Here is a 27,275-nt window from a genome sequence, read left to right as displayed (position 1 = left end):
TCATTCAAGAATCACATATAAGTTAATATCATTCTTGTGTGTGACCACGAAAGTTAAAACAATTAACAATTAAAGCATCGGTGTCATGAATACGGTAAAGCACATATAATGTGATATATCTGAGACTCAGCACATTTAATCTCTAGATATATCATAATGGTAACATCATACATGTACATATTAGTAAAGCTTGTCATATTCCATTGAATTATAAGAACATTCCATGTCTTCAAAAATTGTAATTTCGGCCAAATAATCAAAACGATAGATGAAATAATAACATAATCATGGACTCGATGAAAGATCTATACTTTTTCAATTTAGAATTTAAGGTATTTTAAGATGTAAATTCAATAGAAATTAAAAACAAATTCTTCGACTTCTAATTCTTTTAAGAATGGAAATTACTTAATGTTAAAAGTTCACTTGTAAGGTAACCAGTACAAACAATGAGAACACCGACACCTTACTGTTTTCTTTTAAAAAAAAATGTATTATTATCATGACATAACAAAACATAATGTACATGCAAAACCTTTAAAACCCTTCCTCCACTAAGAAATACAACGATGTTTCGAGTATCAATGTATCATGAAATGGATATAATGAATGGGACATGCTGTGGTTTCGTCAATTTTCATGGATTTGTGAAAAATAGTTACGTCTTTAAAATCTTGACAATATACTATATGCTCTTTTACGAGCAAAAATTGTACTTCATTGATTACTTTATTCTGTGGTCTTGCTCATCCATAAAATCAACGAAAATTGGAAAATGACGAAACCACAATAATTTTTAATGCCCGAGTGAACATTCCGAGATAAACAACAGAATTTTGTTTAACTATTATCTCCTTTTATCATAAGATGCACGGGATGAAACTTTGCCATTCAGTTCACTGAAACGTATGGAAAGGTGAACAACTGATAAAGCTCTGTCACTCAATCACCTTTATTTGACTGCATGGCCTAGTTTCATTCTGTTATAACCGATTATCAGGGGCTGCTTTCTCTTTGTAGGTTCATGTTACGTGTACAAACCTCGGGTGTGTCCAGGGGTCCGTGATTACCTTGTTTTCACTTAGTAAAATTTATAGGATGTATGGGACGAATGTTTGTCGTCGTCACCTTAGTTTATGTCCTAGATGAAAATTCAACTGTAATACACGAAACACTGTCAACTTTTGTGTCTTTTCATTTGGTACTCTAGCTGCAATAATGTGGCTCTCTCCGATTCTTCATTCGGACGTTTTCGGGAGAGAGGGTTACAATTCCATAGAGCCTCCGTAATGGTGCAAACTATATTTATGAATAATCTGCAATAAGCTCCGTGTATTTGTCTCCACTATTTGTTTACACCAAAGGAGTACCGACTTTGCACTTGAGCATGTCTAATAAAGGTGTTTTGCATTAAATACCATGTGCAACATGTAAAATTCTTCGTCTGCTCCGCCATGCTTGTTATCTCGAGATCTCGTAGGTGGATCTACTGAAATGTAGCTATCAATTGAAAATTGACATTATACCTGGTGTGACTAGAATGTATCACAAGTATGAAGCGTGACCTCCCCAAAGTCGATCTGGACACATTCCGAGACATAAAAGGTTATAAACTCGAGTAAGGTGACATAACATACACTGGTGACACCTATTCACGAAAAAAGTACTCGCAAACATTTCTCACACGTGAAAAGAAATTGCTTGGTAGTATAGGTTGATGCTATTTTAAACTCAGGATATCGTGAATGGACTGTACTGTGTTGTGTTTCTATATATAGCAATAATTTGTTTCTGAATGCTTTTGTATCTAACTTTCATGACCAGATTGATAAATCAATAAATGAAGCCAGTATAAGAAATTCAAGATTCACATTAGACACACTATATCGGCCAATATAAACTTCGTGTCTGATGGCTTGAACCAACAGACGGACTCACGAATGTATGTGTATGTTGACATTTTTAACATTGAAAATTCTGAACATTGTAAAACTAAGTCATCAGTTCAATAAAATTCAGAAAGTCAATATTACCTTGACAAAAACAGTGATGAATATAGAACTTTAATAGCAGATCTTGTTACGATCTTATCAGCGATCGTCAATGAAGACACAGATGTGACTCTCCCATACTTAGCGGACAGCTGAATATGCCACACCAAGGTATGAGCATTAATGGGCAAATAATATATACAATTTAAATGCCTCATTAGTCTAAATGATATCTTGAATTATGATAGCAGACACTATTTTGCATAACAATTTACTGATCATGCTGCTCAACGTTACAATGAGTTAATGTAGAGATTCCTTGTATCAATGAAGAATTACGGATATCTCAATACAAGACGTTCCTTGTATCAATGAGGAAACGGAATTTATTGAAAGCCTTTTACAATGAGAAGAAATAAATGTCTTGCTATGAACTTTAACTCGGTATCTGAATATACTAGCGGAAAAAAGAAACGCAAGTTTATTTTCGATAGTTATTATTTTACATGATTCAAGGATGATTAGTTCATTGTTTGGGTTTCTCGATTATTTCATCATTACGGAATACATTTTGATGATTTTTGTTGTCTTATCACAGACGGCATTTGGGTGAATAGCGCTAAAATATGGGTAGCAATTCCCGATCTAAATCAGTAGCATGTGCGCCCACCTTTGTCTCCAGTCGCTGCTCTTATTCTCCTTTACATTGATCTCATCAAGGTGTTTATTGTCGTTTGAGGGATATTATTCCATTCCTGGGTAAGGGTCATCCTCACAAGCCATGCCTATTGTCTCCGTTTACACTACGTCAAAAGCCGTGGCTGTATGATTAAAAAGATCGAGTTCATGAATATTTATGTTTATTAGTCAACCATTCGGTGAGGGTCCATGATTTTTTTTTGGTGGAAAGAAAATCATTCGGAGGTCATTGCGTGCTCGTAGAGGAATAATCAGAGGATTGTCGATTGAGAACACACTGAACACTTTTTAGCTGTAGCAAATAATGGGCGTTTCTTTGTTGACTTCACCGGTGTAATAAAGAATGTATTGCATGTCTCATGTTAATTCCCTAAAGGTGTTGCATGAAAGATCGACAAAATTAAGTTATTCAAATATATGTTAAAACCAATTGGAATTTATGTCTTGATTCAATAATTTTTGAAAATAAGTTTAGAAGACATGTATTGACAAAATTAGCCAAAATATTTTGAGTTGAAGTCAAACAATAAGTGATTTAAATGATTTTTAGTGTTAAAATGGAGGGGTATCCCCGAATTTCAGAAAAACGACCTCCGTGAAACAAAATAAATTTAGCATGAACATGTTCTTCGAGTTTTCCTCTAAAAAACTGTCGCTTTGAAATTTTGTTTGACGAGGGCATTTTGTTGTTGTTGTAAAATTAAAAGAATCGAAACGACTTTACTGGTATTATTTTCAACTTCACACGAACGTTAATTGTTCTTAGTAATGGATGGTCTACTGCGTGGTTCAGTGGCTAAGGTCGTCGATTCTTCTATGTAAAGATGTTTTATAGTTTTAAAACGACCGGGTTCGACTTGCTCATGAACACATTTTTTCTATATTACGTTTTCCATCTACATTTTTTCTTAATTGAAACACGCCTTTAGTGTTTGTAAATGCTTGATGTCAAACCTCTGTTACCATGTGTCGAGTTTGAAATAAGCTTCGAACCAGGACACTGTTTATTTTGTGAATAGGACTCTCAACAAACACGCCCAATACAGCATGCAATACCTGTATTTTAATAGTCAAGGCTGCTAACGAGAACTTGTATGTTTATCTGAATGAAAGTTGTTAACAAAGGCATGGAACCTTTTACAAAAAATAAAAAAAATTGTGAACTTTGCAAAGCTTTGGAAGAAAACTTTAAGGCCAAACAAGGTAAATAACCATTGCATAGTTTGAGTTTATATGTATTCCAGTAGCAAACTGCTCTGTTGACTAAATTTTTACAGGTACATGTACTTCGAATAATGTTGAAATTTATTAATGCGTATTAAACTTTCCATAATTTGTTTTGTGGTCAGAGTCATTCACAGTTGCCAGATGTTGGTTGTAGAAAATAATACATACGATTGTAAGAGCTTTTGGTCTGTAGTAGTATAGAATATCAAATATTTGATACACTCGTAACATGTAACCGTATACATTGTATCTGATACTTCGAAAAAAATAATAATATAATTTTCACGATTTCAAAAATTATCTTTAGACTACATGTATAATGTATTGACACATAGAATGTATCAGGCTTGTCCCTAGTACTGGGGAATCCTTCAGGTATTTAAATGGCAAATTAAATACGCAATGAGTATAAATATGAATGAAGGTCAGTTCTACGTCACGAGTGCTGGAACGGAGCTCCGATTAGGGAAAGTTCCCGCTTCGGGGCAATACCCTCTTTACCATATGATATGTGTAACCACGTCGCTCTCTTTAGATAATTGTCCGATTCAAATTTCAACACATCCACTTTACCCTGAATTTCCTCACCAAGGTTGAGAATACGATTAAGTTTATTAACACATAATTTACAAGCTTAACCACAACTGTAAATGCGAATTTCATTTAATAAATACTTATAAACTTTACTTGGTTCTGTAAACCGGGCTCTGTAACCCTTTTTGTTTGTTATTACTTTTAAACAAATACTGCAAGTTTTAGTTGTGGGCAGAGCCATTAAAATATCCGACATCTGTCATTGTGACTGTGATTGTTATAAAACATATTGTGCCATTTAATACATATTCATGACAATCGAGGGTTTAGCTGATCATGCAGTCACGGTTTGAGATTGGGTAGGTACTTACCGGACTCAGTAACCGTGCCTAGCGACGATGGGTAAAGGTTTGTGTTGAGCGACGTTATTTGGGACGTTGAAGCGCTTCACAATCTTCCTGTCCAGCTCTTCCTACAAATGTTCGATTGGGGACAAATCTGGACTGTATGGTGGCCAATCAAGAACTGGGACGTTGTCTTTAGCCTAGAGTCATGACAAAATCTAGCAACATGTGGTCTCGCGTTGTCCTGCTGTAACGTAAGGTTACATTGATGAATAAGAGGAAGGACGTGTGGTCCCAAGACCTGATCCCGATATGTTATTGCTGTAGGATTGTCATGAGTAACCACAAGACGTGTTTTCACCCCTTGATATATCTCTACCCATACCATACCATGACAAAACCTTCGACGAATCTGTCGCTTTCCGCCACGCAAGCGTCAGAATATCGCTCATCACGACGTCCATAGACACGTTGTCGTCCATCGGACCTGTAAAATGTGCAACGAGACTCCGTGAACAACACGTGTCTCCAATGGGCCATACTAAACCGATTAGGTACATGATCATAGCAGCCACTGGATTCGACATTGGTGTCGCCTCTGTGTAAGTGGTGGGCCAATATAGAGACGTCGTGGCCTTAAATGAAACTATCTCAACCGATTCCTAACCGTTCTTGGATTGATTGAACGGTTGTTTAACGTCCCGCTCGAGAATATTTCACTCATATGGAGAGGTCATCATTGCTGGTGAAGGGCTGTACACTTTAGGCCTATGCTCGGCACTTACGGTCATTGAGCAGGGAGGGATCTTTATCGTGCCACATCTGATGTGACACGGGTCCTCGGGTTTTTTGTGTTATCATCCGAAGGACCGCCCCATTTAGTCCCATCTTACGACAAGTAAGGATTATTGAGGACCTATTCTAACCCGGGTCCCCACGAGCGCGGATTTTGGATACATTGACCTATGAATGTGCCGAGAACTATTTTGCCGTCGAGACGTAACGCGAGGGTGTCTGCTCTTGGGACGATCACCCAATTTCCGTTTGGCTCTAAGACGCCCAACTAAATGGGATATCGTTGTCTCATGTACATCATATCGCTGGGCTACATGATGTCACGAATGTCCCAGTATTATCAGATCAATGGCCCAACCCCTATCGACTTCAATCAATCGCGGTATTTCGCTCTACAATCGCTTTGAAAAGAAATGTTGTGTAGCTAATCTGTAGTGTTCCAATGTTCAATTCGTAATGATTTACCAATACATATGGTGTAGGGGTACGATCTGCTGAAAGTACGCAGCATCGAGTGAGGTTACGGTCGACCGAATTTTGCTCGGTGTCAAATTCAATTAGATTTCGTCCTCGTGTCTAAAAGTTATATTAAAACTCCAAACTTGTGTTTCTTTTATCCGCTAGCATGACGTTGTGTCTGTCAATGGTATTCACTTTCTTTCACGTGTTGATTCGATCTATCCCAGTGAACTCTAAATAAAAGACACAACAAAACTTTCCACATCTGCTTCGTATTTGGATATTTTGCTGAACATAGACATTAACGAAAAACTAACTACTCAAGTTTACAGTTTCTCCATTCTAAACTTCACATATTTATGTAGCAATATTCCATTACCACATGCGTATAGTGTTATGAAATACGTGAGAGAATATTGTGCATGTGATTAATTTTTGACCCGAGACATGATACTGACAAATAAGTTGATGACACCGGGGTTTCAATAGTCTCATTTAAAGTCAGCATTTCTCAAAATTCCATGGTCGTTATAATGATGTTAATTACAAATACACCTTCTCATTAGGAGGGATGATATATTTTAGACCAATTCTTAGGCCGTTATTTCCATTCTGATTTTGAGTAGGAATTACCCCGTTTACTCGATTAAGATATAGGGTTCACGGCGGGTGGAACCGATCAACAGGGAATGTTTACTCCTTGTAGGATCTTGTTCAAGCCTCTGGTGTTTCCAGGGATCCGTGTTTTCCCTAATCTCAATTTTGTACTTTTTATATCACTTATGCGAACAACCACTTTTCTTTGTCTTCGCTGTATCATATAAATGATCTGAATACATGTATACAGATCCTTTGTATGGATATTTAATATCCTAATATATAAATGATCTGAATGTAATAAGACTTAGTATTCCAGTTTCTGCATAAGTATGATGTATGAAATCCAAACCGAGTCATTATAAACAGACGAACATGTAAACCAGCACATACCAGGCTCTCTCTCTCTTTACAGAAAGTTAGAATAAAGTACGGTAATATGAATTCAACAACTAAAGAACAAGGAAGTTGTAGAGTACCATGAGGCTCCTGTGTCATATCGCGGCGGAGTTATGGTTTTTGGAGTTGTGTAATGCCCTCACTGATCAGACTGTGAATGAGACCACAGAGAGTCACTACGTATCGCCGGACTCGGACGAACTCAACATCCTATTCGGAGTATTCACTCTAATGCTAATCATTGCCTTCATGTCTGGCGTCGCTTTGTGCATCGTCAAAGGAAACCAGATGGAGGAAGCGAATGAAGATGATAATGAAAATACAGACGACATCACAGAGAAAACACTTTTGACGGCATCGTCGTGATATCAGATACTATGATTCCCAGATGATTTACAAATCATCTATTATTATATAGATAAACCTGTGTTTTTGTTATTTGATAACCCGATTCAAGATTGTGTGATAGAGAAATTGTAACATTGTGGTCCAAGACATTAAAGATAGTCTATCTGTCCCTAACTTAAACTGCTAAAATACTATGTTGCGAAATGTGAAATTATAATGTCATGCGTACTTGATCTTGAGTTGTTGTGATTAACAGTGATTTTTTTAAACAACCCAATACTGGAATTTTAAGATTATTGTTTTGTTATGATTAGTCAAATACCGGTATGATACCATGCAGTGTTGTAATGGATGTGGTATTCTGAATGAACTTTGAGCAACAATAAACCGCATATTGGATCGTAAAAGTCTTTCTTAATGTGATGAAGGAAACGGGAAGGTTTCCAAGCCATTCAGGATGAGGGAATTATGTCAGTGTCAGTATACATATTTCAAATATATAAAAAATATATTGGTAAAATACAAAACGGTTTACATTAATATTAATCTAATTATGCCTTTGTCTATATACTTTGTGCTCATTTTACTTGAACATACTGATCTTGTAATTAAATCCGCGATGAATCAAAATACCTGTTTTTAAAACAATTGTTCCAATTAAACTTTTAAACAACCTTATTTTTTATGAGAATCATCATGTGATCAAAGGTAGATAGCCATATCATGTGCTGAGGAAAACAGATACATGTACATTACTAGATTAACTAAATTCCAAATACATACAATAAAGTTTAGAGTAGAAGAAAGTCTCATCATGTATCATTCAGATGTTTAAAAAAAACACGTATTTGCGACCCAATTTCTACTTGCATGTAAATTTTAGTCCATGTATGTTTTAATTTCTTCCCAACAAAATGAATTGAGAATGCAATGGCAATACATTTCTATCAACATACTAATGATTTACAACTATACGTTATACTGGTGCTGACACATATCAGCCAAACAATGAAAAAATTGACTTAATTGTACTTTGAACACATTTGCGGATAATTTTGCCAAAACATATTCATTTTGCACTCATCGATTAATAACTTCTTAGGAAAACAAAACTTGCCACAAAGCGATCACCACTTACAGGTTTCAGAACAACTTTTTTTTTTTTTTTTTTTACCTTAAATACCTTTCACATGGCAGGTTAGCAGATTACATTTTCTGATGAAATGTTCTCATATAGGTTTCCTTCAGTGTACACAAAGAACTCAAATATACGATAAAAACTCCCCCATGCTCAAAGGCCATCAGCGCCGAACACAAATTTAGCAGCCTTCAACCGGCAATTACGACGTCTCCATATGAGTGAAAAATTCTCGAATGGGACGTTAAACAATGAACAATCAATCAATTAAATATCCTATAAAATCATAGCAATGTCATTTTTCTACAGACTACTTTTCACCTGCCTGGTACACATATGATAATGATCTGCGGATATCTTAAGTACACAATCTTTTTATATCCTTGAGAAGTCAGGTCTTCAAGGCCAAGTTCATTCATGTACATTCATCAACAAATGGGATGACTTCAGCCTCTCCATCGTCAACTTCCCATATGTATGCAGCAATATACCATTATCACCTACATATGGTGTTTAAACATGTATCTCTCAACTGATTCGATATACATTGGTATGTTCTGCATATGACCACTTTTTAAATCAAAGTAGGTTACTGGCAAAAAAGTTGATGTTACAGGGGTTACAAAAGTCTACTAAAGTCGGCATTTTGCAAATTCTATAGTCGTTATAACGATGTCATTTACAAATACAATCTGTCGTTAGGTCCAGTGTTGTTTCATACCAATTGTTAGGACGTTCTTTACATTCCGATATTTAATACAGATTACTCTGTTTACCTTATCAAGATATAAGGCTCACGGCGGGTAAAACCGGTCGACATGGAATGCTTACTCCTCCTAGGCACCTGATCCTACCTCTGATATATTCAGGGGTCCGTGTTCATTCCACTCTTAATTTTGTATTATTTATAGGAGTTATGAAATTTATCATTGTTCGTTATCTTCACATTTTCATCATGTACCATGATAGTTGAGGCACGATCAGAATATTTTGGTGTGAAAGGTGAAGATAAGGAACAGTGACCAATCTCATAACTTCAACAATGAATACAAAATAAAGGGTTGGGCAAATACTAGTAATGTTACATGAAGTAGGAAAAACAGGTTTTGTTGTGAAAGCACGTGAAAGGAACAGGCATATGAGGAACGAACTAGATCAGATTTTTCATATGGATTTACATTCATTTCAAATGTACAGCATGTAAAACTTATACCGTACCAATTTTGATGCACCAGATGCGCATTTTGACAAATAATGTCTCTTCAGTGCAAGGTGAAGATAACGAACAGTGATCAATCTCATAACTCCTACAAGCAATACAAAATAGATAGTTGGGCAAACACGGACCCCTGGACACACCAGAGGTGGGATCAGGTGCCTAGGAGGAGTAAGCATCCCCTGTTGACCGGTCACACCCGCCGTGAGCCCCATATCCTGATCAGGTAAACGGAGTTATCCGCAGTCAAAATCAGTGTGCCAAGAACGGCTTAACAATCGGTATGAAACACGTCAGACAGCATTTGACCCAATGCGAGGTTGTATTGACGAACTAGATCGTTATAACGACCATGGAATTTGCGAAACGCCGACCCCAACCGAGACTGCCGAAACCCTGATGCTCAAGCCGAAATTTTGGAAACTCGAAATAACTAATAAACTTGTAAGAGCTAAAAGGAAAACTAAAGTGCACCCCCCCCAAAAAAAAAAACAACTGGAGACAAATTCGTCCAAGGATAGAGCTATGCATGAGGGAGATAATCCTTAATTTAAAATTAACATTTAGCTGCATAAAAACTGTCATACTATTTTCTGTCAGAAATTTGTTTTGCTTAAAACATTGGAAAACTGCCAGTTTCTGTGGGCATTATTACCTGAAAATGAATTTCATATTACCTACAAATGCACTGTTTACAGTTTCATTTTTGCTTTGTATTCCCAGCCATGTACACATGTTAAGCATAATTAAAGAGTTGATTCAATTTGATATGCATCACTGTCGTCTAATGACAATTGAATGATCGGCTAACATGCCTATATTTGAATTATTTACAAAGGAGAAGTTACGCTCTCGTGCTTGGGTACAAAATATGAATACGTACTTCTTTTAACGGAGAGGATGGGTAGATTCAAAGCCAATAAAGTCAGATTAAATTGTTTGAAATACTATTACATATTATCATTATTATATAAAAGACATGAATTCTGAAATTAAGACTGTCTCTATGGAAGAGTGTAATGGTTATCAAGTAATTCATAATATATACATTCAGTATTTAAAGCGTTATGATTGATTGTAGACAAAAATGAATTAAGCTGAACCCATCGCATTGGAAAGAAATACCATGATATGAGTCATGAATACACTTGCTTAGTTTAGAATTGAATTTAGAAAAAAATCATTGCATTAAAAGCCCCCACATAAGAAGTTAAATCTTTTCTAAAATTGAATATTCTATCTAATTTTAGAGTAAAAGAAATAAAAAGTGATATTGGCGACTTGAAAGGTATATATTGGTACCATGTGAATATCTAAGAAACATGTAAAATTTGAATCGCATCAATATCAACAAAAGTATTTCAACATTATGGAGAAATTGATTCAAAATTTACAAGTTCAAAACGTTACTTTCTCCGATAATGATTTTATCGTATGCTTCTTTTAATCAATAGATTTCAATCATTCCAAGTGTTGTCGTAATGCACTGCAGACTGTATCTACTTCACAATGTCCCCCTAAAATCTACGGTGATCTGTACGTGCATTAATTTGACGTATATAATATTTTAATATGATATCATCCGTTGTCAAGGATTGTTTTCCGTCGCTAGATGATACCACCACTCTGGAAGTCAGTTACTCCCACATGGAAACAATATGTTTTCTCAAATCAGATTCGATTGTTTTACATGATAAACTCAATTGTATGACAAACGGATGATTTCAGCTTCTCCATCGTCAACTTCCCATATTTATGTAGCAATATTTCATTATCACCTGCATCTGGTGTTTATATCTCTCAATTGATACGATACGCAAGAGTCATTTTTTAAATCGATGCAAGCTACTGACAAATAAGTTGATGGTACAGGGGTTTCAAAAATCTCGTTTAAAGTCAGCATTTCGCAAATTTTATGATCGTTATAACGATCTAGTTTGCAATAAAATCTATTATTGGGTCAAATGCTGCCTGACGTGTTTCATACCGATTGTTAGACCATTTGTGACACACTGATTTTGATAATGAAATGTACAATTTGGTAAAGGACCGCTTACTCCTCTAAGTTTTTATCCAGTATTTAGTTTCAATTTAAGATCAACATCATTAGAGAAGATATATTATAATGTTTTATGCATGTACATATACATTATATACACCATTTTAAACCCTGCCCCGAAGTTTGAAAATCTACCCGAATCCGGCCGCGACAGATCTAAAAGTCGTAAAAAGAGGTAGTGACAGTTCCATCGCCGAATGTTCGGCATCGGGAACGTGTTTTCGGAGATGAACTTAAAACCGGATGTCCCGTGTCACAGTAGGTGTGACACACTAACGTATCCTCTCTGCTCAAAGGCCATAAGTGCCGAGTAGAGTGAGGCAGCTGCCAGGAGCTAGAGCTGTCTCGCCCTCAGGTTGGAAATATCCCTGTCTCGGCCGGTTGTTAAGGGGCTGTCTCGCCCTCAAATCTTAAATGGCTATTTCTTCTTTAATCTTTTGATATCTAACAAACCTGCATGGACAAATGTTACTCACAAATTTCTTTTCTAATATAATGCTTTTCTCCACGACAAAATTTGATTTAAGCAAAAACATTAAATAAAAAAAGTGTTCAAAACAGCGCGAATATAAGCAAAGGTGGGTAACCCAAGTATCAATTGTTAATTTAGAACAATAACACGTTTTGATATTAAAATCAAATAATCAATGTTTTTGGCAATCGAAAACAATAGAAAAATTATGGAGGGTGATAATGAAGCATTTTCAGGAATTCCCATTCCTAACAGAGATCAAAATGTGAAATACGACAATTTTGATGTAGGAAACTCATTTAAAAAGACTTCTGAAAGTTCTAAATGATGATGTAAAATTCCAGAGCCTTGGGAACAAAAAGAGAAAAGCAGAAACAATATCTTCCGATGTATTTCAACGAATTATAGATGTTAAACAGATAGGAAACTTACTTTAGTATAAGGTAATGCCCCCCCCCCCCCAACAAAATCAGCATCATATATGTAAACATTCTAGTTGATACAATGACACCACGTAAGCAAAGTTCCACAACCATGACAATTTATATAAAATAATTTGCTAATTCCGAAAAATAATAATAATTCACTTATTTCCAATTTTGGCATTAGCAACCCCTGGCACTGGTTGATGGTATATATATCAACAACACGACGATATATTTAACGAGTTGCTCAGCGAAGCAGTTCAGTTATTTGAAACGTCCACATATCCTGGAGCACAGGAGGGGATGTCCATGATTAATCATCCAGTTACCGTGACCAGCAATGGAATACAGCTACAACACCCAGACTTGAGCATGTTTCAAAATGTCAACATTAGTAGAAACATAACCATTAATGTAAATCCACTGGAGGAATGAAAAAGTCAAATATTGTTGCCAATTGGATAATATATTCATATTTGGGGTCACTCCAACAAAAAATTAATAAATGTTGATCAACTTGTGTTTTTGGTATATGATAAAACAATGCCATATTCTAATGTTGATGTCAGACCATGGATTGTCCCTCGAGTGATATCAACCCTTGCACTACGTGTTCGGGCCGAGATCAGGTCTCGGAACCAATTCCAGGTCCGACACCAACATTAGAGTGTGATATTCTATATTTATGTAATGATTTTAAAAAGTTTACCCTATAAATTTCTCGGATTTTCGTATGCATTTACAATAAAGCCAGATTACGTAGGTAACGTTTTCACAAAACATCCTGGAAAAATGACATATTAAATGTGGAATGTATAAATAGAAACATTTTAAAATGTCACATGTATATATGCAATGTTTTTATAACATCTATTATGTACACAGCCTGAAAAATGGTAAGTAAAAGTTGTGAGAGGAGTTGGTTAAACAAAGCCGGTAACATGCATACAATTGGCAAAGTTCAACTACGTGTAAATTTTTCGAAAAAATGTACTATCACATTAAAAAAGACACGTGCACATCTTCAATGTGTCCATAACAACTAGATAAAGTTTGAGGAATGTCAAGTTAGAGGCGTGAGAGGAGTTAATACACAAAATATTTACCGTCTATAATCGACAAGCTTAAACAATTACAAAGTTCAAATACATGCAAATTTTTTGAAAATTGTCTGATCATTTTCAAAAAGAAAAAAATGCGCATTTTCAATGAGTACAAAATTTTAGGAGTTGATTAGCAGGTCATTCACCAAACTATAAGCCGGATGTATGTTGTGTAACCCGGTCAAAATTGAAAATAAATAGAAATATTTTTACTATGGAACACTCATAACAGTATGGTTTCATATTGGTTTGAACACTGCAACTTTTGTGTTTCTTAGATTAAGTGGAGGAAAGCGAGCTGTATTGGTAATACATGTATACGAGAAAAATGCTTTGTCATATCCTAGATGCTGTGATGTTTATGTCTTCATATAGAATAGTTTGTATAACTTCTGCCTCGTATGAATATAAAACATATCAGTGGGTAACGGATTAGGATGTGTTACCATGGGAATGTCAACAGACGTTTAGAATACCTGATCTCCGATGACTACATATATATTGTTAACGACTTAGAAAGTAAAGCATATTCGGAGTACTTGTGCGTAGAATAGATACCTTTTGGTCACGAGATCACAAAACTTGCATGGTTTTTATGGGGACTACTATTTGAATGTGATTCTTCCGTGTCTACAATCATGTGGAATAAAGAGATTTTGTGGAAACTCAATGTTCATGGATTTCATATATATCCTTACTCCACAAATTCCAAACCACAAGAAAATACAAACTTTACATGATGTAGATAAACCATATCTACGAAATTACATCACAATGAAACTGTTATATCTCGGCAATTCATGAAATTACATCTCAATGGAACTGTTAAATATCGGTAATCCATGAAATTACATCTCAATGAAACTGTTAAATCTCAGCAATCCATGAAATTACATCTCAATGAAACTGTTAAATCTCGGCAATCCATGAAATTACATCTCAATGAAACTGTTAAATCTCGGCAATCCATGACATTACATCTCAATGAAACTGTTAAATCTCAGCAATCCATGACATTACATCTCAATAAAACTGTTAAATCTCAGCAATCCATGAAATTACATCTCAATGAAACTGTTAAATATCGGCAATCCATGAAATTACATCTCAATGAAACTGTTAAATCTCGGCAATCCATGAAAGTACATCTCAATGAAACTGTTAAATGCCAGCAATCCATGAAATTACATCTCAATGAAACTGTTACATCTCGGCAATCCATGAAATTACATCTCAATGAAACTGTTAAATCTCGGCAATCCATGAAATTACATCTCAATGAAACTGTTAAATCTCAGCAATCCATGACATTACATCTCAATGAAACTGTTAAATCTCAGCAATCCATGAAATTACATCTCAATGAAACTGTTAAATGTCGGCAATCCATGAAATTACATCTCAATGAAACTGTTAAATGTCGGCAATCCATGAAATTACATCTCAATGAAACTGTTAAATCTCGGCAATCCATGAAATTACATCTCAATGAAACTGTTAAATGTCAGCAATCCATGACATTACATCTCAATAAAACTGTTAAATCTCGGCAATCCATGAAATTACATCTCAATGAAACTGTTAAATGTCAGCAATCCATGAATATTGTCCCCTCCTGAAACTGTTAAATCTCGGCAATCCATGAAAGTACATCTCAATGAAACTGTTAAATGTCAGCAATCCATGAAATTACATCTCAATGAAACTGTTAAATCTCGGCAATCCATGAAATTACATCTGAATGAAACTGTTAAATCTCGGCAATTCATGAAATTACATCTCAATGAAACTGTTAAATCTCGGCAATCCATGAATAGTGTCCCCTCCTGAAACTGTTAAATGTCAGCAATCCATGGATATTGTCCCCTCCTGAAACTGTTAAATCTCAACAATCTATGAAATTACATCTCAATGAAACTGTTAAATGTCAGCAATCCATGAATATTGTCCCCTCCTGAAACTGTTAAATGCAAGGTGAAGATAACGAACAGTGATCAATCTCATAACTCCTACAAGCAATACAAAATAGATAGTTGGGCAAACACGGACCCCTGGACACACCAGAGGTGGGATCAGGTGCCTAGGAGGAGTAAGCATCCCCTGTTGTCCGGCCACACCCGTCGCGAGCCCCACATCCCGATCAGGCAAACGGAGTTATCCGCAGTCAAATCAGTGTGCCAAGAATGGCTTAACAATCGGTATGAAACACGTCAGACAGCATTTGACCCAATGCGAGGTTGTATTGACGAACTAGATCGTTATAACGACCATAGAATTTGCGAAATGCTGACTTCAATCGAGACTGTTGAAATCCCTGTACCATCAACTTGTTTGTCAGTAGCTTACCTCGATTTAAAAACTGACTATACCCAGAACAAGCTCTTGCATATCGAATCAGTTGAGATATATAAACACCATATGCAGGTGATAATGGAATATTGCTACATAAATGTGGGAAGTTGACGATGGAGAAGCTGAAATCATCCCGTTTGTCATACAGTTGAGTTGACAGTTTGCCGTTAATGTCTACTTTCAATAAAATATCTAAGTATGAAGCAGAAGTGGACGACTCTGTGATGTCCTTTATTTCGAGCTCACAGGGATATATCAAAGCGACATATGAATGAAAGCTATCATTGTTAATAGAGAAAACGTCATCGATATATCTAAATGTCGAATTGAAGGTCAGAGCGAGAAATGTTTTCTTCTCACGTAGAAGTTTTTGAATAAATTATGCTTCATATGAATATAAAAACAGGTCAGATAACAAAGGAGCACAATTCGTGCCCATGGGAATTCCAACAGACTGTTGGAAGACCTGATCACCAAAGACCACGAAGATATTGTCAATGAGGAACTCTGCATATTTTTTATTTCAACTTCAGAGTACTTGTGCGTGGAATCAGAGTGGTGTTTAACAAAGTAAGTTTTTGAATGACTGATCACTAGATATGAATATTTCCGTTTTCCGTTTTTGTTGAAGAATCAACTGTCTATGATGTCAAAAAGTCTAGTATTTAATCCCCTCCTGAAACTGTTAAATCTCAGCAATCCATGGAATTACATCTCAATGAAACTGTTAAATCTCGGCAATCCATGAATAGTGTCCCCTCCTGAAACTGTTAAATGTCAGCAATCCATGAATATTGTCCCCTCCTGAAACTGTTAAAACTCAGCAATCCATGAAATTACATCTCAATGAAACTGTTAAATCTCGGCAATCCATGAATAGTGTCCCCTCCTGAAACTGTTAAATGTCAGCAATCCATGAATATTGTCCCCTCCTGAAACTGTTAAATATCAGCAATCCATGAAGTTACATCTCAATGAAACTGTTAAATCTCGGCAATCCATGAATATTGTCCCCTCCTGCGATTATAAATCATTCCACTATAGATCAAAACATTGTTCAATAAAGTTTGATTCCTCTTTTGTTTATGACTGATAAACATTTGGGTTTCACATGATGATAAGCCACAGGGAAGAATTGATACCAAAATAGAAGTTAAGAATGGCTCAACTTGTTGAATTAGCTGCACAAGCACATTTACTAGAAAGGGAAATGTAGCTAGTACTTAATCAAGTCTATGAGAGGTGAAGATAACGAACAGTGATCAATCTCATAGATCCTATTATAATTGTTAACATACATTAACAAAGAGCAATGGGTCATGATAATGACTGTCTTTGTGTCTCTTTCCAGTTTTTAGGAAAAGAGAGCGTATGACTCCAGACGTCACATCATTTGGCTTTCTGAGGCAACCCGAACCAAACTGTTATTAGATCTACCCATGGTGAAAGAATGAACGGTGAAGATAACAGTTATCAATTTTATAACTCCTATAAGCAATAGAAAATAGATAGTTGGGCAAACACGGACCCCTGTACACGCCAGAGTTGGGATGGGGTGCCTAGGAGGAGTAAGCATCCCTGTCGACGGGTCACACCCGTCGGGAGAACCATATCTTGATAAGGTAAACGGAGTTATCCATAGTCAAAATCAGTATACCAAGAACGGCCTAACAATAGGTATGAAACAAGTCAGGCAGCATTTGACCCAATGATAGGTTGTATTGGCTAACTAGATCGTTAGAACGACCATACAATTTCGAAATGCTGACTTTTACGAGACTGTTGAAATACCTACACCATCAACTTGTTTGTCAGTAGCCTGCCTCGATTCAAAATCTGACCATAACCAGAACAAGCTCTCGTATATGAAATTAGTTGAGAGATTTAAACACCATATGCAGGTGATAATGAAATATCGCTACATAAATATGGGAAGTTGATGATGGAACTGAAATAATCCCGTGTGCCATAACGGTGAGTTGTTAGTTTGCAGTTAATATCCATTTCCAATAAAATGAATATGAAGCAGAAGTGAACGACTCTCTAGTGTACTTTCGTTCGAGTTCACAGGGATATATCGAATCGACATATTAATGAAAATTAATTTTGTTGATAGATGTATGTCGTCGATATATCCAAATGTCCAAAGGTCACAAGAGGTTATTTTCTTCATAGGAATATAAAAGTAAGTAAGCTAACAAAAGAGCACAATTCGTGCCCATGGGAATTCCAGCAGACTGTTGTAGGATATGATCACAAAGACACCGAGCAGATTGCCAATGAGGAACTTTAGCATATTTTTATTTCAACTTCAGAGTAATTGTGCCCGGAATTAGAGTGGTGTTTAACAAAGTAATTTTTGGATGACTGATCACTAGATATGAATATATCCGTTGTCCATTTTTGTGGAAGAAACAAATGTCTATAATGTCTAATTTATCGTGAGGGATGGTTGTGTAAAGTGTTAAAAAGTCGGAAGTTTTGATGTTTTTCATTTGAGAAAAGTTTTGTAATTTTAAATTTACTAAAAGTTCTTTAGAAGTTGTTTTAGAATCCAGATGTGATTTACACCATTTCTGGCTGATGAGGTTGTACAGTATGTTTGAAGTTTCTCCTTCACATCTGTTAATAATTTCGTGAGGAGGAAAGATAGGGGCTTGGTAGAACATTTACTGGATCCAGTAATGTATGTTTGTTTGTAAGGGTTTGATAAAGTTTAGAAATCCAGTATAGGTATGGTAACTCATCGGACCCAGTGAAGGGGATATTAAACGTGTCTAAACTGAAGCATGGTTTTGAAGAATTTCATGTTTTGAAAGGGCAATTGGAGTATAAGTACGATTGCTAAAAGTGGAATTAATGCCAAGTTCGTTTAAAATATAGTTGTAATAATGAAACTTGCCAATAAATACAATGTTATTACAAGCTTCTATGTCGAGCAATATATATTTATATTCAAATTTAAAGTTACAAACAAATAAACTGAACAAAAACAATTATATCCCCAAACCCTGACGCATAAAATTAAGAGTTGAACAGTAGAAAAGTATAACTGAAATCAAGAGTTTTACTATCAAGAAGCCAGATCTTTGATCTTGGGTATTTAAATATATACTTGTCTGTCTTCAATATACCGTGGTGCATTCTGAATGAGGGTCATATCGTACATTCCTATACTTTAACCGAACCTTTAAATGTCTGTTATAAGGTAACTATTAAATACCTGGGTGTCATATGACAACAGGTCACCAGGAAGAATAAACACCAAACCGAATGTTGAATAAAATGCCTCAATCACCTACTGGATGAGATGGAAAGAAACCTTAAGATAGAAAATTCACAAGTAAGTGGTATTTCATAATGGCAGGACGGGATGGAATCAATATTCCTGTATATTCTTATTATCATAGTTTTCCCATTCATATACTTGCACTCATTACAAACGGATGTGACAAGAATTGCAATAGACATGAATATTTTATGTCGTCATTGTTCAAAAATACAATCAATTAACTAGACATTGAAGGTGCTCAGATTTTAATCTTGGTCGGATAACAGATCTATATAGCTCAGTTTTTAGTACACTTGACTAGAGGTTCAAGGTGCTAAAATGTTAATACTGGTCTGTTACAAGATGGCCCAGTCTATCGAACACCAGACTCGATATTCAGAATGATTAGATATCAATCCTGGTCTGATATCAGATGGCTTAGTTGTTGAAACACTTGACTAGGCATTGAATCAAAGTGTCTGTATTTGAATGTTGGCCTGGTGCAAGATACCTCAGTTGATAAAGCATCTGATTCAGGGAGCCAAAGTTCGTATTCCTTATTGGTCCAATGCGTTCTCTCCTTTCCTTTTGCACAATCCAAACATGGAATTCAAAGGATGTCAGTAAAACATCTGGGGTCTCTAGTTGTTATATTTTCATTACAATATGTATCTGCGTCTGGAGCTTGATGAAGGCATTCTCTCAGAGCACTGAATCAAACAAAGGAGGAAAACATTTAGACTTCCTTCTTGGCTTTTTAAAAGAGAAACATATGTACAATACATAAAGCTTAACACAAAAATCTGCAAAAAATGGATATAAAATTACATTTCATTTGTATGATACAAATTGAAACCTTTTAGTTAAAGAACTCTCCACTTTAAGTTGTAACTTTTACACTTTATGTCATAACCAAGATATATCTGATATGTAGAAGTTTGAGGAAGAAGATATCAACAGACTTGTCAGAACTACGATGTAAAGATGATTGAGAAATTTCAGGTACAACGATTTTAGAATAGTTGACAGCTCTGATGAAGATGAATTCAGAATTTTCTTGGATATGCCATGGTTAAAAATAAGCTGAATGTAAAATACAGAATGTGAGATCAAGGTCTCATTAAAAGACGAAATCTGTTTTTGGATAACCCTAAGACTTGGAGAGAGTAATGCTGTGTTACGCGACAGTATACTGACAAGATTATGCATCGTCATTCAGTAAGTCAGAAATGATATATATGAAAAGGAATTTAGGCACATTTTCATCTTCTTATCAAAATGTTAGAAATGTGATAAATAAATGTCCCATTAAAAATGTACTCAATCAAAGAATTTGGGCCATTATCAATCTTTTCATCAAAATATGAGAAATTTGATAAATGATACTTCCGCGGGTATTTCAGACACAAGCATGCACCTGATCTATCAAAATTTAGATTGAGAATTTTCAGATAACAATTGAGAAATATTGAGGAATAATGAGTTACAATTGTTTATAGTAGCTAAATGAGACTCATTAAAGGACACATGACACAAAAAATTATTTATCTGCAATCATTGTCTTTATAATACTTAAGACAGATTCTCACACTGAATCTGTTAAACACGCATCCGTTTCACAGCTAAAGCTGTAACACTGTACTGATAAGCAGCCTGACCTCAATATGCATATTCTAAACCCCAGAGATCGGAAACAGTCGGGGTGACGTCAGAGATGAGCTACAGCACAGAGATGCTATATGCTTCTACAGAAGAGATACTATAAATCTTTCTTATCACTGATCAAAGACAAACAGTTTCCCTAATTACCAGTAATGGGTTAAATGCTGTCATAAACAAAGAACATGCACACTCATATTTCTTTGTATCTAAAGAGTTATTCATATAGTTTGTAAGGATGCCGTATTGTGCTGTTTATAATTGTTCAACCTCTTCAAAAGTGGACAAAAATGTGTCATTTTTTCGCTTCCCCAAAGATGCAGGTCTTCAAAAAGCATGGGTACATTACTGTCATAGAAGAGACCTTACATTAACCAAATACAGTAAAATATGTGAGAAACACTTTACGCCAGATCAGTATTCTCGTTATCCACCCCGGTTAGCTGAATTAGGTTATCATAATGCTCGGCTCAGTTAAAAGATGATGCTGTACCCGATGCTGAGTGGCCTACCCAAGGTGAATGTTCAACTTCATCAAATACTGAGAAAAAAACCCATCTGGGTATGGTGCATATAGAAAGCGACAAATACTTCAGGTAAAAAAAAAACAAAGTTTTTTTTTACAATATGATTACATATGTGCTGCAAGTTAACTGCTTTTTACTATTCGTATTTTGTATCAGGATTCAAATTTAAATTTGGGGAGGGGGTGCAATTTGCTAGAGAAAATTGTTACCAAAAGAAAACAAACATCATTTTTTATAATCCCTGTCTTATGGGTAAACGGGAAAAAAGTCGCAGGAAAGTAAGTCACGGGAAAAAAAGTCACAATATGTAGAAAGAGTGTCTATGACCACACCTAGCAAAAAAAGTCACAATTTCTTTTGTTCAAATTTTTTTTATTGTTTTTGCCTATACCAAGGAAAAAAAGTCACAATATTTATAAAGAGTGACTTTGACCATACGTAGGAAAAATAAAGCACCGATGAATAGTTAACATTTGCTAAAAAAAAAACAAAAAAAACATTTTTTCCTTCATCCTACAGTGTATGTATGGCTTCAAAGATTGTAAACTGATGCCATTTTGTCTACTTATACAGGGAATACACTGTCTAGAAAAGGGGAAAGGTGCCTTGTGAAGCCACTAATTAATCTCAACAGGCACTGTTGACTGTTAACTGTTGTAAATACTTAAAAGTTAATTTTATTGGGGTTATTTGTTTGTTGCAAATGATTAAAAAAAACATGGAATCTTCTAACTTTGAATCAAATTTAAGTGAAACTTTTCTCCTTATATAATAATTGACTTATATATATATATATATATATATATATATATATATATATATATGTAGTTTTCTTTCAAAATATATATACTGTGACTTTCTCCCCCTTTGTATATGTGACCCTTTTATATCAAAATATATACTATGAATTTTCCCCTATACATATAATATAATATATATTGTGACTTTTTTTCATACATCTATGTGATTTTTATACAAAATATATATTGTGACTTTTTTTCCTGTGACTTATTTTCCTGTGATTTTTCATCTGTGACTTTTTTTCCGTGACTTTTTTTCCTACATTCGTTTTATGGTAGGTTTCTTACATTATTTAAATGTGACATACATTTTTATAGATAAGGGGTTCAGAATGTCATGATGTCAATTCATTAGACATATACGGAATTTTTGTTGATTTTTTTTCAATATATACATGATATACATACTGGTACATATTTATATATGTTTAGCAATTTAGAGCTTGGGGGGAAGGAGGATCAACAACCTAAATCTGCTGCAAATGTGAATATCAAAGTTTAAGTTTATTACATGATTTCCAATAATATTTTACTGCAATTCAATTTTGCTATTTCTTAAATAAATCAGAGTTCTGATAAGTCTTCAGCCATTGTATTGAATACGTTACGGTGAGAATTTGCAAGAAGCTTACCTCTGACGTATATAACACACACGTGACTCTTATCTCATTAACTGTCGGCATTGCTCGGAGAACTGCTTTGGCTGGTGTTTACAGATTACTATTTCCAGCTGTACCTTGTTATCAGATGCTTGTTTAACAGATTCAGTGTGAGAATCTGACTTAAGGATTATAAAGACAATGATTACAGACAAATAATTTTTTGTGTCATGTGTCCTTTAAGTGTGTTTGTTTTATATCTAAAATTATTTTCTAAGTTTTCGCAGTTATAAATGATCTTATTATCGCACTGTACTGATTCTTTTATGTGTTTTATATAAACTAATATTGAAATTAATCGAATAACGAAATATCAAGCACGTAATACATTGCAACGTTTAGTGTAGTGAATGTTCCTTTATGTAACAATAGAGTTGAATGTCATTGGTCTTTTGTTACGGTAATTCAATCTCTTTACTACGCATAGGTCTAAAATTATCTCTATTTTAGATGGAACCAACATCTGATAATCAAGGAATCGATACTACCACCACCCGGGCACAGGAGCTCATCACCTGTGACCTAAACTGTGTGAAGCCTGTCCAACAGTTCTGTAACAATTGTCAAGTCGGTATATGTGCAGACTGCATCAAAAAACACGTTGAGAGCCTCACGTCTATGAAACATTACATTGTTCCTTTCACAAAACGCACAATCCAACTGGTGTTTCCTCAATGTACATCTCATTCCCCCAAGAAATGTGAGGCCCATTGTCAACAGTGTGATATTCCGGTCTGCATGAAATGTGTCACAGGTCCACATAAAGGTCATGATGTTGTCGACATGGCAGACAACATCGCCAGAAAGAGAGAAAATATTAAAAGAGAAACATAAGAAATTGAAGGCATTATTATTCCAAAGAACAAGGAATACGATGCATATACTGAACAGAAAATTGCCATATCGAAGACCCACTACTCTCATCTAGAAAAAGAAGCTACAGAGAAAAGAGAGAAATGGCACCTCGAAATAGACAATATATTTGACAAACTTGAATCACTGATCCAATTATTCAAAAAGCGAGAAATTATGATTCTGAAGTATTGCCAGTCCCAACTCCAAAGTCATAATTCCAGTATGACACAAACTGTTAAAGAAAACAAAGAAATCCTGAAGTCCAACAACGTGTCTGATGTCAACAATTACAAATCCAAATATATTGAATTTAGAGTCATTCCACAAGTACCTCATTTCAAATCACCCTCTCTCAAAACAAACACAGTTCAAGGAAGAGAACTCAATCTAGAATTCAGAGATTACAAGGCAACACTGACACAGGCACAACTATCAATACCCAGTCTGACAGATGAAATCCTCTCTTTACCTGTTAAGGAATTATTAAAAGAAGCCAAAGTGATTGCAAATGTTAAAACAGGTGTCAAAGAGTTACTTAGTGTAGCATGTGTTGGATCAGATAAAGTTTGGATCAATGGAACAGACAAAATGATACAGTGTTTTGACATACATGGAAGTGTGCAAGACACTGTCACCAGTACATGTCCTTTGTCCCCTAATGGCATTGCAGTGAACAGACAGGGAGAATTGATTTATAGTAATGGTCCCAGTAGAACTGTGAACGTTGTCAGACACGGGGAGACAGAGACGCTAATCACCACCTCACGAGACTGGCATCCAATGGGACTGTGCTGTACCAGATCAGGCGACATCCTGGTCAGTATGAGTACTACTGATAGAAGTCATCACAAAATTGTCCGTTATCAGGGACAGAATGTTACACAGGAAATAGATAATGATGAACACTGGAAACCAATATATCAAGGAGGGGGGTACCTAGTGTATGTGACAGAGAACAACAATGGTGACATCGTGGCTTCCGATCAAAATGCTAAAAGAGTGGTAGTGGTCAACAGAACAGGAACAGTCCGATTCCGATATAACGACAAACCACCGGGAGGAGAGAAATCATTCAGCCCAGGGCAAATAGTGACCGACTCAATGAGACATATTATTGTGGCAGATTACCACAATGCCTGTCTACACATTCTAGATCAGAATGGACAATTCATTAAAGGTATTGACAAGTGTGGATTAAATGATGGGCCTCATGGACTGATTGTGGACTGTGATGGGAGGTTGTGGGTAGGGTTGTGCAAATCAGGAGAAATAAAAGTGATCCAGTACATGGAATAAACACCCAGATATTCACACTAAGTACATGTATCAATTTTATAAACACATTAACGTATTTGGATATTCTACCGAAAATTAGCGTTAATAGTAAACTCATAATCGAATTTTGTGACAAACGGTATGACTTTAGCTTCTTCATTGTCAAATTCCCACATTTATATACTGCATATCATGTGAATATTAAACATTAATAACCATGACACACATCAGGCAGCACTTGACCCAATGACAGGTTACATTGGCAAACTAGATATCGATACAGTAACGACCATAGAATTTGCGAAATGCCGACTTCAAACGATACTGATTGGTAATTACCAAACCAAGCGAATCAATGGGGGTATAGCATCGATATATTGTTCCCGGTGTAGCGACGCTACATGTCCCGGTTCATGTGATAACTTACGCATCCTTGTAAACACTCATGAAACAATAACTTTATATTGTTAGCTGAACTTTGAGTTGAATAAGACTACAAAACTATGCCAAGTGATAGATTCGATACAAATTAAATCGCGAAGTCTAAAACTTTATCTTATTTAAACCCAACAACATGTTCCAGTATTTGGAATGCAGGAGCGTTTACAATATTTCTGTTTTTAAAGGATTCGTCTATAAGAAACACAAGTGCAGGGACATAGCTTGACTGTGATAATAAGTGAGGCGTAATCATGAATATCTGCAAGAGGTAGGCATCCAGCGGATCCAGGACGGTTCCGTGGTTGGGAGAGACGAAAACAGATTTTAGGAACATTGAATGTGAAATTCATGCCTTTTCTGCGCACACTTTTGTTAATTTCTCCGGTGTCATTATTAAAGATGTCAATCCACCTGTTATGGAGCGTAGTTATTAGCTTTCAGAATATTAAAATTTCTAAAGATAATCAGACATGTAGTAAGTTAATTTATTGTCATTTCTAGGATGTCTAAAATTTGAACTGCCCACTTTGGTGATGCTATGTTACAACTTACTTTGAAAAATACGCACTTTGAAATATTATGCACTTTGAAAAATTATGGACTTTGAAAGTTTTGTCAAAGTGCGTTGATTTGGTCCCAAATTTAATTGATAGACGAGGGGGGAATTGGCAGTGGCTAGATGAGAAGTATTAAGTTAATAATATAATGTTGATTAAGTATAGATGAACTTTGCATTGGAAGAGAGTTGATGATACATACCGTAGGTTGTTTACAAATTAATGAGGAGGATATAGATTCGGTCAGGTAGAAGGATGACCAATCGGATTGTAAGAGACGAGGGACCAACGGTCAAGTATCTACACATATTATGTACAAGAAAAAAAAATTGAATTATGCAAAAACGCAGAAGTGAAGTTGGATATGCAATTTCGAATTACAGAATTTTCAAAGAAAGAGTTGAGTGGTTTTTGAATTTTAATTAAAAGTCAATGTCAATGGTGCATATGTTTTAAAGATACAACAAATATGGTCAGGGATGTTAGAGGATGTGCGGATGCATAAATGCGAGGAACAGAGACAGGGTTCTTCAGTAGCCGATACAGGCAAGCAATATAGTATAGATGTACATTTCTGAAATAACTTTTCAAACTTTCAGATGGATTATTAGATTTTTGTGTTAGTTTCATAATAATGTATGTAATATTTTCTTGTTTGATGTGTGATATTTTTTTGTAATCCATAATGATAATGATAGAATGTTTCATTAATAAATTAGAATCCAATACAGATATTTGTCTCTGTCTTTCAGTTATACAGGTTGGATGTCACAGGATTCAACATCCCGAGGCTTTCTTGTATTCAACATTTATATGTATATCACCCTTTGTGCCATATCTGACTTAAAAAACACTTCTTCCTTAATTCATTCTTTGAACAATTCTGAAGTCGCAGTCAGTTATAGGGCAACATTTGATATGATAAGTGGTGGGGAAATCCCACCTTTGTGTTCATGGGAAAGTTGTCATCGTTCCATTGAAGAAAAGCTTTTCAAATATTGCCTTTCCGTTATCCAAAAAAGGATTGAACAAGACTTGAGTGACCTGGATATACTGTTTAATCCAGCAACATG

At 35.5% G+C, this 27,275-nt stretch overlaps 1 protein-coding gene and 1 long non-coding RNA gene across 2 annotated transcripts; both read left to right on the top strand.

The window, feature by feature from the left end:
- The first annotated feature begins 1,845 nt into the window (after positions 1-1,845).
- On the top strand, positions 1,846-7,800 carry LOC130047970 (uncharacterized). Its single transcript, XR_008796794.1, has 3 exons — positions 1,846-1,942; positions 2,071-2,162; positions 7,062-7,800. It is a non-coding gene; the product is annotated as an uncharacterized LOC130047970 (long non-coding RNA).
- An 11,626-nt stretch (positions 7,801-19,426) lies between these two features.
- LOC125656594 (uncharacterized) lies at positions 19,427-26,934 on the top strand. Its single transcript, XM_056143783.1, has 2 exons — positions 19,427-19,501; positions 23,525-26,934. Exon 2 carries the CDS (start codon positions 24,104-24,106, stop codon positions 25,223-25,225), a length of 1,122 nt encoding a protein of 373 aa, XP_055999758.1. The 5' UTR covers positions 19,427-19,501; positions 23,525-24,103; the 3' UTR covers positions 25,226-26,934.
- The last annotated feature ends 341 nt before the right edge of the window (positions 26,935-27,275 follow it).

This window comes from Ostrea edulis, chromosome 7 (assembly GCF_947568905.1).
Source record: "Ostrea edulis chromosome 7, xbOstEdul1.1, whole genome shotgun sequence".
NCBI lineage: Eukaryota > Metazoa > Mollusca > Bivalvia > Ostreida > Ostreidae > Ostrea > Ostrea edulis.
Note: the sequence above shows the minus strand (reverse complement) of the source record. Positions and strands in the feature narration are given on the sequence as shown.

Excerpts from the sequence above, each read along its gene's own strand:
- LOC125656594 (XM_056143783.1), top strand. The coding sequence starts at position 24,104 with ATGATTCTGAAGTATTGCCAGTCCCAACTCCAAAGTCATAATTCCAGT.